The following is a 12,149-nucleotide window of genomic DNA, read 5'->3' on the forward strand; positions in this document are numbered from 1 at the left end:
CGAGAATACCTACAAAATGCACGTCGAATCTGAGAGACACGTACAGTTGGTGATGGTTTGTGTATATGATGTGATTAGATTTTGTATATACACTGACAGGGGGTTTATAAAGCAAACTCTACTAACAACATCCATTACATAACTTTTTTTTTCTCCTGAGGTCCACATCAGCCGATTGGAATTAAGCTCTGGATAAAGGTGTAGTTTATTATTTTCATAGCAGGATGAAAGAGAGAATTATTGAATTGGAAAGGGAGCTAACAACTGCTTGTGAATAAACTACTTTCCAAAGCTTTCCAGTCTAATGGACTTTCGTTTGTTTCTCTGCAGATTTTCTTTCAAAATTAAAGCCACCACTGGAACAAACTGTAGAGCGAGTTTACATGCATGTTCTTAAAGAGATTATGCTAAATAAACTGCCAATATCTGTGGTCATTCAAATGCCTTCAATTGCATTCCTGTATCGGGAAACAGTTTAAGCAAAAAAAACTATCGACACAGGTAGATGTTTGCCCATTACCCCATTGCCCATTTTGTGTTGCAAGTAAACACCTTAACTATAATTCTTTCTTACTTTTCCAATGTGCACAAATGCACATGTTTTGAATAAGCTGATTTTTGGTAGGTATCAGCATATTGGTGCAAATGTAAATGGGTTCATTGAAGTTCAACATAACTATTAACATCATAAGCACCATTGGACAGTAACTAAATAGAAGTAGTGATACTACTAAAGTATGTTTTAATGTGATAAAATCTATATTACATAATTTGTTTTGCTTGCATCCTTACCATCGGGCAAGCTGAATGTATCTGTCAAATTTGATGGTGTCACCAGGGCTGGACTGGTAATTTGGCATAGCGGGCATTTTCCCGGTGGGCCGACGCACTTTGGGGCTGATCAGGGGTGGACTGGCCATCTGGAGAACCGAGCAGGCCGGTGGATCAGCCACGAAATGGGCCGAATGGGCTGCGATAAGCTAAAACGAGCCGCCATGTTATGCAAAACGGACCACAAAACGGTGCCGCAATATGCAAAAAAGGACAGCGACATTTCAGTCATGAAATGCCTGAATTTAGACATTTTAACAGTTTTAAATGATAAGTAGATTGTAGCTCGGCACACTACAGTTTCAAAGTAGTTTCCGCAATACTGGTCTAAAGAACCAAACACCAAATCTGATTCTAAAATTACCTGTCCTGACCTAACCTGCCCATCTTAATGTTTAAAATATCTTTTAATGGCATTCCTTCATTATTATTCTCTATGGCATCAAGGGAGGTAAATGTTGTCCAGAGCAACGTGATCTTCCTGTCAGTTCTTCCACCCTACCAGAGCAAAGAGAGCAACTTCAGTCCAAAGCTATTTATAGTCACCCATGAATAACGTGAAGCTCTTTAGGATTTGCATGCAATCAGCTTCAGATGAACCGGTGCTACATCATACTCTCAGATTTCTGCACTCAATTTGGCCCTGAGTCGTCTGCCGAGCACACAGAAGAACAGTTTTCTCCATTGCTTCACTATCCTACTCTTGAATGGGAGTACATCACTTAAAGTCCACAAGAAATGCAGTTCACGACCCATTTTACTCCCATAATCTGACGTATTTCTGAAGGAAACAGAATATTAAATGAGATTAAAAAATGTAGGACACTGTAATTGTTTGGATAATGAAAAGTGAGTGTTCCATACCAGAATGGAGCCAGGTAGTGGAATTGGAGGGTTCGAAAAGCAATAGGTATTTATGACCTCTTTCTGAACGAAAATTGTTTTAGAGGCGGAGCAAGTTTACTTTGTGGAAGGAAAACAGTTAGGGTTCTTTTGAAATCAATTCTGATTTCATGTTGACTTTATGTGTATATGCAATGAGATTTATGTGGGCATGAAATTGCCCCCTAAGTGGAATATTTCCACTGGAATATATAACAACAGATGTTAATAATAACACATCATGGGCCAGCCCAATCTCATGAAAATAACGTAAATGTGATGATATTTTTGCAAAATTATATAATGTGGTTCATTACACATATAACCAAGATGAAATGTCCACTGAGTGGCACTAAATGTGCATTAAATATTCACCCAAACAGATAATTTGTTTAATGCTCAATCAAGTTTTAAATCAACAAACTTACCTTCCTACCCTTAACCTTAAACCTAAACCTAACCCATAGCATCATAAAAGCAAATGCAATTCCTGAAGAAACCATGTCATTTTGTGGTGCTTCTATGACGTTTTCGGCTCACGTATGGACTCGCCTTCTCTTTAGGACTTGTAACCTCGCTTCTTTGAAATCACAAATGCAGTGCTCTGTCAGATTAGCAATTTGATCACATGAGAACCAGTTAATAAATGTAGTTGGTAATGTTATGTAAATATTCGAATGTGTCACCAAGTCTGCGCTATAGTAAAAGTGTTTTGTTGTGTGAGGCCCAGGACGAAAATTGTTAATGAACTGACAGCAAATTGCTGCGATACATACAACAAGGAATAGTTCCACCAAAAGAAAAAAAAAAAGGTGTTATCATTTATTCTGTAAAATTACTCTTCCTTAGAGCACATAAGAAGTTTGGCAGAATGTCCACTCTGGATTTTGTCATACAACAAACATGTATAGCCTTTTATGACATCAAACCCAATTGGCTCTTGCATGTCTTGTGACCAATCGTGAGATTTGAGAGCTATGGCAAAGGGGAAGATTTTCAGTGAATAACATCTGAAATTTTGGTCTCTTCATCACACAAACCTATCATATGTCTTTAAAAGACATGGAATATAAAGCACAAATAGTGCAAACTACTTTTATACTGCTATTATTGTGTGTGTGTGTCGGGGGGGGGGGGTTGTTTGTTTGTTTTGTTTTTGAGCTTGACAAACCCAGCTCTCATTCAATTTTGTTGTATGGAAAAGGGCACCCAGGTCGTTGTGCTTTGGTTTTCCACTAAATAAAGAAAGAAAAGTTGTTCGGGTTCGGACCAACTTGATGCTGAGTAAATGATGACAGAACTATTGTTTTTGAGTGACTTATTCCTTTAAGTAGCCTACACAACATGGATAGAGTTTACAGGTCCGTAGATGTAAAACGAACTGAGAGACATACAGGAGGAGGTTGCTCTTGTGCCAGCATAACAATGCTGCACACTGATCAGCATGTTCTCTCTCTCTCTCTCTGTTTCCCAGCATGCTCGGTCAGTCTTATGCAATAGCAGGATAGAACTATATGGCAGTAGTGTTAGGTTGCTCAAATCTATGACATACTGCTCTATGTATTATACTCACGCTGGGCATATCCGCTGCACAGGAAACTGGCTGACTTCTGCTTTACTCATACACAGCACATCACAGCATGCTAGATTGAGGTCATTCATTCTGTGCGCAGTATACATACAGCAAAAATAGTACTGTGTTATGTTGTTATACTAGAATCAGTTGTATTACATATAGGCTCCATTCCAAAACCTAGTGAGCCGAGTGTCTACATAGGCAGCTGCCTTCTAAGGGGTCGTTCAGACCAAATGCATTCAAGGAAAAAAGTTTGTGTTCTGTTAATGAGATGCTGAAAACAAACAGCGCTATGCAGCACAAATGATCAAAGACTTCATCAAGCGCATGTTAACACACACCACACAAACACACACGCATAAACAGCTCAGATGGAGGCAAAAATGCATTTGGTGTGAACATTCGTATGAAGGCAACATCCTAACTGAAATAGGACCTTACAAGCTAATGACGCAATGAAAAGCTAATGACAAAATAGTCTAATCAGCATGCTTTAAAACACCTAGCACAGAAATTAGTAAAATAGTCATCTTGAATGGCTTTTCATACTGAGGCTAAAAGAAGGTGTTTACCATTTGGAACATCCTTCACATTGAGTGTGCATCTGTTATGCCTTAATACGCTACCTACCATATATAGGTAGATCACTAGGAACATTTTGGAACATTATTAGCCCATACTGTACATTAAAAAAGCTATTAAATTAATTAAACATAGTAGATAGTCAGAATTAATGTGAACACATGTGTTACGTTTAGTGTGGACAGCAGGGGAGGAGGGGTGGGTTACATCAGAAGAGAGACAGAAAGAGATATGAAGAGAGGAAGAAATGAGAGCATGGGTAATGCTAGTGACAGAACATGAACGAATCATGAAAAAGAAGGCAAGTAAAAAGAGAGGAGGGCATAGGTAAAACTGCATCAGCCGTTCCATACAGAGATAAACACTCCACCTTTGGTTAACCAACATCCAGTCTATTTACCAAACAGCCCATTCGCATCCAGCTAGTATACGCTGAATGAGACATTAGATGAGTGGGATGGAGCCATTTGGTGTGTGTTGGTTACTATTTGTTTTAAAGTATGCTACACTGCTGTCACATGACCTAATTACGCGGCATGTTTAATTCAATGAGTGTCGTCCAGTTCTCATCTCTGAAATTTCTGCATACTTCAGAATTAGTATGGTAGTATGCCATTTTGTACATAGCTCTAGACAATGAGTACAGAGCCAAGCATTGTTTGCTCAGAGTATTAGAGTAACCTAGCATCGGTTGTATTAGATTTGGGTTATGTTCCAAATCCTAGTCAGCTGCCTATGTAGGCAGAATTTAAAATGAGTCAAGAAAGAGCTGTTAAAAATGGCTGATTACTTCCAGCTCATGCGTGTAACACATGGAAATGGAACCATGCATACTGTGCACAATATTCATCATGCATACACCCAAGTAGTATAAATTCAACTTGCATTCTGTGCAAAGTATGCATACTGCATTGCACCAAATAGTATGAGTAGTATGGTAGTATGCTGTAGTAGATGTATACTACAATGATGAAGCAGGTTGTCAAGGAATTCCATGCATAAATAAAACATGCATACTGTATACAGTATCCTTACTGCATACAGCAAAAATAGTATTTTAGTATGCTTTGGTTGTAAACTGCACATTGTACAAAATTTAGTAGGTCAACCTGCTATTCTAAGCATACAGAAAACATGCATACTGAGCACAATGTATATACTGTATGCATCAAAAATAAAGTAGTACACTCTGGTTGTATACAAAATAATAATAATAATAGTAGATCATTCAGGTATGCCATGCACACTGTGCACAGTATCCTTACAGCCAAAATAGTACGGTAGTAGGTTTTAACTACTACCTAATCTAGCAGGTCAACCAGGTATTCCTTGTAAAAAGAAATGTTTTATAATGTGTACAGGATGCATACTGCATATTTCATAATAGTATGGTAAAATGCTCTAGTTGAAGTTGCCTATACTGCATATTTTGGCAAATGTAGTATGCCAACCGGGTATTCCGTGCATACAGAAAACTTGCATACTGTGCACAGTATACATACTGCATGCTTCAAAAATAGTATGAGAAATAGGGTAGAATGCTCTGAATGTATACTACAAATTCTAAATATAGTATGTTGTCCAGGTATACAATGCATGCTGTGCACAGTATACATACTGCATGCTTCAAAAATAGTATGAGAAATAGGGTAGAATGCTCTGAATGTATACTACAAATTCTAAATATAGTATGTTGTCCAGGTATACAATGCATGCTGTGCACAGTATCCTTACTGCCAAAATAGTATGGTAGTATGCTCTGGTTTTTGGAGCTACAAAGGTCTGATCACCATTCACTTGTATTGTATGGACTGACAGAGATAAAATATTCCAAACATTTTTGTTTGTGCTCTGCTCCAGAAAGAAAACCATACACGTCTGGGGTGGAATGAGGGCAAGTAAATGATGAGAGGATATTCATTTTTGGGTGAACTTTCCCTTTAACTAATTTTTCTATTGAGTAATTGGTAGCTTAGCTAGCTAAATTTTTTGAAAAACTCCAACACTGTCTATGAGTAAGTGTTCATTTGTACGGTTTGTTGTAGAATGATGACTGCGTTCCTCACAGACAGATTGGAGAAGGGGTTCCTGTGATAACTATTGAAGCAGATTTCCAAGTGTGAGCAAATGATCACAATAGCATGGCATCAAAATTTCATTATGCCTATGATAGATTTGAAAGAATTATTGGTATTTGCTAAGGCAAGCATCTCTATCACTACTGTTTATACTTGGGTTTAGAAGTACGGTCGAATCACTAACCCTAAGTATTAAAGTTCAGCATGAAATTAATCCCGTACCGTTTGTGCTATGGACATTAAATGATACCTGAAATTCTGCCGCATCTTGAGGAGTAGTCCCAGCAAGGAATGTGCCAGGCTGGTCAATAAATCAACTAGTCGTCCAACAACTAACTAGTCGATTTGTAGGGTTGACTACTATAAATATTTGTATTGGTGGTGGTTTTAAAGGGAATTGCAATTCTTGAATTAAATTGAGATTTCAGTAAGATGAGAAAGTGCAAGCGTGAGACGATAGACTGTGTTCCGCGACTGCTGCTGGGTCCTTGAATAACGTATCACATGCGAGTAAGGGCAAACGGTGGAGGTTCTGGTTCCCAATGGTGCCCCCCTAGGGAGTTGGTTACCTACGCGGACTTCGTAATATGATATAGGGAGAGGCGGTACTGGATGTGTACCCGGCCCACAATATAATTTTTCTGTTCTATGCTATTGAATGCGCAGCTTGGAATGACCTGAAGCACTCCAGTACCATTGATGCACGTCATTTTGCATTCAGGATGCGCATAAGCAGTTTTGTGCAGCTCTGTATTGGAGACTTTCTTATTTCTTTTCTCACTTTGATAGTTTTGTTTAATAAGAGGTTTTAGTTATTTAGCCTATTTATTTGTTTGATATCCATTAGGCATCCGTATGCCCCTCTGATATGTGCCTGATCGGGATCATGTGAACATAACAGAGCCTAATTATGCATTATCCTTAACACTGACCAGTCGTTCAAACAACCAACCAAATAGTAGATTATGAAAATTGATAGATTTGCACATCTCTAGTCTCAGCTTGAGACGGTATATTCCATTTATTTACCATCTGTTGAACACAAAGCCGGGAAGCACTAACAGAAAACTGGCTGGCTTTATGCAACTTTGCAGATTCAGGGAAAACTAATTTGCTTATTTAGTCGCCTAGAAATTAAGTTGTTGATACTTGTCTCCTTTTTAGACAAAGGTATCAGTGATGTTAGAGGCAGAGTTGCAAACCCCAGGGTAATAAAAAAACTGTTGGCAACAACTTCTCTACTCAGATTTCTTTCTTTATCTATCTTCTCTTCACCCAAATCTCTTCAACATCCTGTCTCTCATTCTTTCTGTCTCTTTTAAACTCTATAAAAATGTCCCTTGGCTCTCTCTGATTTACAGCAAATAACCCCCCCTCCTCTCCCTCCCTCCAGCATTCTCTCTCTCTCTCTGCATTTGTTTCAGTTTCTTTGTGGCTCTTCCAGTGAGATGACAGGAAGTTGGCATCACTCCCACAGAGGGCTTCTTCCTCCCTCCATTCTCCCAGGACTCCCTGAGCTGGATTACAGCAAGCGTTTTGTGTGTGTGTGTGTGTGTGTGTGTGTGTGTGTGTGTGTGTGTGTGTGTGTGTGTGTGTGTGTGTGTGTGTGTGTGTGTGTGTGTGTGTCAAGAGGAGCATTCCGTGGACCAGATGCAATAGCTCTGCTAACATTTAGACCAGAGCTAAGCATCAGAAAAAGTTACAGAACCATGTTACTTACAAGTCTGTTATAGTAATGACAAAATATTGTATGAAACAAAACTTAAAGAGTCATATCATGAGGATTCGACTTTGAATTTCGAAAGAATTCAAATTTGTATTTACTATGAAAATATTTTTCAAACTTTCAAAACTCGGGTACAAAGAGCATCTATTAAAACTAAGCTGCAAAATGCTTGAACTTTCACAACTTTCTTACAAAACTAAAAATGCAGTAACAATGTAAGAAACAAGCAACTAAAGTGTATCCTTAATAAGTTGCTTAGTCGTTTCAGTCTTAACCTTTTGTGCGGCACATTTCATTGTTTTTTGTCACAATGTAATGCAGGCTTTGCAAGGGACTGTTATTGAAGAATGGAGCAATTAAAAACTATATTCAACCCGACAGAAAACCTACAAGTAATCTTTCACATGCAAAAAGTGGGTTTATATAGAAGCCTTAAGGCAGGCAGCAGCAAACAAAAATAAATCCTCACTATATAACAATTCTAACAACTGCCTAAAACTTTTACACAGTACTGTATATATCCATACATATGCATTCATATATATATATATATATATATATATATATATATATATATATATATATATATATATATAATGTATTGTATATTTATGAACAGCCCATTTGGTGCAAAGACACTTGATTATCATTGTATGTTGAGTTCATGGGAAATATTATAAAATGATTTACAAATTGTATGATATTCCCTTTTAAATAAAACACAAATAAAGTGACGGCCTTGTGGAACAGCGAGTAGAACGCGAGTCACGTGATGTGGGCAGCAGCACTGCACATTTACTGATCAGTGTAAGTAACACTCAGGAGCCAACAAGCCACTCTGTTGTTGTGTAACTTTACACCGGCCATTTGCACACTATACTAAAAAAGATCAGAGGCCTCGTGACAGTGTCCACACTGATGACAACCAACCGTCACTCTCGTCACCCTCCCTTATATGATATCAGCACTGGAGTGGCTAACAGTATCTCTCTCTCTCCCTGACATTCACCATATCCAAATTATGAATGGTGGACGTGTGTGTGTGTGTTTGTGTGTGTTTAAGAGGGAGGGATTCAGTGACTCACCTAACACACACACACACACCAGCACTGAGGTGGCAGTCAGCTTTACGTCTGTGACTCATGTTTACTTGACTTATTATTTACTTGACTTATTATTGACTTATTATTGAGTTACCCAAAAAAGTCCACAATGGATCAAAAGACACTACACACTTTCTTGTAGAACAGCACATGCTTTGAATACTGGGTATAAGAATTTGTATATTAATTAGATGTATTTTTTATTGTTTCTTTGAACATGCACATTGGTATCTAATCCAGCAGTGAATCTTGTAAATAAAGCAAAAGTTGAGGGGTAAAAAGATTCTCACTGTATCATTAGCAGGGGAAAATCAGCTTGAAATCATCATTTATCTTAAAGGAATAGTTCAATAATTTACTCACCCTCATGCCATCCCAGATGTGATGACTTTCTTTCTTCTTCAAAACAAAAATGAAGATTTTTAGAAGAATATCTCAGCTCTCTAGGTCCATACAATGGAAAAGTAATGGTGATAAAAACTTTGAAGCTCTAAACATCACATAAATGCTGTTTAAAAGTAATTCATAAGACTCCAGTGGTTTAATCCATTTCTTCTGATGTGATCCAATCAGTTTTGGATAAGAACAGACCAAAATATAACAATCATTATTTCAAGCTCGATTACACTTCCTAGTACTTGACGCATGCGCAGAGAGCTAGATGGCGCTAGGAAGTGTAACCAAGAATTATGATCTCAAGCTGACTGAAGTTTCACTTTGGTCTGGTCTCACCTAAGACATGTATTAAACCACTGGAATCATATCTGAGAGTGGTGGTGGCGTAGTGGCTAAAGCACAGGGCTGTTAATCAGAAGGTCACAGGTTCTAACCCCACGGCCACCACCACTTGGTGTCCCTGTAATAATTGCACTGTAAGTCGCTTTGGATAAAAGCGTCTGCCAAATGCATAAATGTAAATCATATAGATTACTTTTATGCTACCTCTATGTGCTTTTTGGAGCTTAAAAGTTTTGGTCACCATTCACTTGCACCGTATGGACCTACAGAGCTGAGATATTCTTCTAAATATTCTCTATTGTTTTCTGCAGAAGAAAGGGATGGCATGAGGGTGAGTAAAATTATGGGTTCCAACTAACCCCCCCCCCCCTTAAATTTTACTGTAAGAACATTATGATATGTTGTTATATTTTATGAAATTGCTCAATTAAACCAAACTTTTCCACAGGTTTGGACAAACAGTTTAGTCTTTCTATTGTTTAGATGCTTCTTACAAGGAGGATAAGGCTGATCAAATTTACACAGTATTACACATAAAAGCACTGCAAAATATTAATAATGCTAATAAGGACTTTAGGTTAAAGAAACGAATGTCCCATTAAGTATTTTTCTCTATACATTGATGTTTCTGACTTTTACATTTTAAATAGAAGGACTGGCTATTAAAAATGTTTTCCTCTGCTCTATTAAGTCTTTTTTTTTTTATCAATGAATGTCTTATTGCAATGGTTATTTCTCTGTCTTCAGCAGATAAACAGTCTATATAAACCATTTAATACAATGGAGTCCCATGTTTGGAACACCTAGATCTATATAGAGACTTTTGGCTTGGATGAATAGAACACTTGGGGCTCTTTTGACTGAACGTTTTTAAATGATTCTATGTGGAATTCTTCTGGGTTCCAAATATAAATAGAGTAAATTTGGATCTATTAAGAACCATTTAAAATATATATATATATATATATATATATATATATATATATATATATATATATATATATATATATATATATATATATAATTGCAGGCCTGTATGATAGCATATAATCTAAAGACATATAACTACACTCTAAACAATGTTAATTTCATGGTATTTTAAAATGAAGACCAATAAGCCCGCATCCATAAATAACACTGTTCAATGGGTTTGTATAGAAGGCGCTCAATGGACAGCGCCATGGTGCTGAAATCACTGGGCGCCGCTGCTTCAATGCTCAGGTCAAAACAACATCAGATATTCATATCGATTAAAGAGGAAAAACGAGCTCTCACACTACAAGCTGTCATTATGAAGTGTGCAGTATAATAAAGGCGAAAATGGCGTCCGTTGCCAACACAATCCGAAGTCAAGGGACTGAAACAGAGGCCTGATCTCCATATAAGGCAGACAGCACATAGAAAATATCTGACTAAAACCTCAAATGTGATTTAGTCCTTAGTCCTCTGACCACTAAAACAACTCCAGCACACGTATTTGATAGGGCTCTATATGTCCAGCCAAACAAATAACCCACGTTTCCAGGGATATTACACACAAATTCCCACGTCCTCTGTCCACTCAAGCTTTCACTCAGACTCCATCCTTCATCCAAACGGCTTGAGATTATTTCCAAGCCATATATGATCCATTAAGCGCTTACTTCAACATGGACTGCTCCTTCTCCTCCTCTTTCTTCTGCCTGTCCATGACATCGAGGATGATCTTCCTCTCCTCCTCGGTGAGGTGGCTCAGGTCCGGCATCTCCGGCAGGACAGGCCCGCTGCAGGGCCCGGCTGGAGCGGACATCTTTACACACTAATGCTGAGGGGGATCAATAATCACATTTAATCAATGATGAATACAACATCTTATTTGATCAACGATCAATCGGTTTTGGCTCGCTACTGTAGCATCATAAGCAACAGTAACATCTCTTGAGGCAAACAACATGCTGTTTTACGCTGTAAGATCTTGTTAGATAAAACGAATACTAGTTATAAGCCTACTATTTAAATGTTGGCAATTTAAGATTTTAGACTATAATTGAGATGGATTTTAAAACGTTAGATCAATCATTGTGTGAGCAATAGAGGAATTGATACATTTGGTCAATTTTAAAGGCTACACGATTTCCTCCTGTGTAAATCTCTTATTTTTAACAAAGGGAAGTGAATAAAAAAACTGTGCATTATGAATAAAATAGCGAAGGGATGTCCCATATGCTTGTAAGGATGTGAAAGCGCCTCTTGCCTTTTATTTGGCCATCATCGTGTTCAATCCTTTCTAACCCATCGTTGTCATCGTCCGGGAAAAGTTTGTTTAAATTTCATAATAAAAATGTCGAATCCCCCTCACGTTCGTTTCTTTTTCAAGTCCCTCCGCTCCTCCGTGTCTCTCTTTCCTCCCGGTTTAGTCCTTCAGGATATCTTAAATACACAAAAATGGATGCAGCGACACCGAAACACGATTGGAGGAGTGTGGGAGGAGCAAAGCATCCCGGCCGTGAGGCGAATTTACGAACGCTACTGTGGTGAAGGCTTCGCTCTTAATATTCATAGATCAAGCCTTCGCTATTGGAAGGTACCGACGCAACGTCACCTTTACCTAATTAATATTCAGAAGCCAAGACTCGCTCAAGTTCAGCGTTACC

The 12,149-nt window shown here is 38.1% G+C and overlaps 1 protein-coding gene across 19 annotated transcripts in view; it reads right to left on the reverse strand.

The window, feature by feature from the left end:
- Nucleotides 1-11,912, reverse strand: part of rims2a (regulating synaptic membrane exocytosis 2a) — a 206,480-nt gene extending 194,568 nt beyond the window's left edge. For all 19 annotated transcript variants that reach the window (XM_052146263.1, XM_052146242.1, XM_052146264.1 and 16 more), the window contains exons 1-2: nt 11,750-11,912; nt 11,160-11,320 (exon numbers count right to left, since the gene is read on the reverse strand). In XM_052146263.1, the coding sequence (XP_052002223.1) occupies nt 11,160-11,305 (146 nt within the window). In that variant the 5' untranslated portion in view covers nt 11,306-11,320; nt 11,750-11,912. The remainder of the gene's footprint in view (nt 1-11,159; nt 11,321-11,749) is intronic.
- Nucleotides 11,913-12,149: the final 237 nt, after the last annotated feature.

This window comes from Xyrauchen texanus, chromosome 17 (assembly GCF_025860055.1).
Source record: "Xyrauchen texanus isolate HMW12.3.18 chromosome 17, RBS_HiC_50CHRs, whole genome shotgun sequence".
In the NCBI taxonomy this organism is placed as follows: Eukaryota; Metazoa; Chordata; class Actinopteri; order Cypriniformes; family Catostomidae; genus Xyrauchen; species Xyrauchen texanus.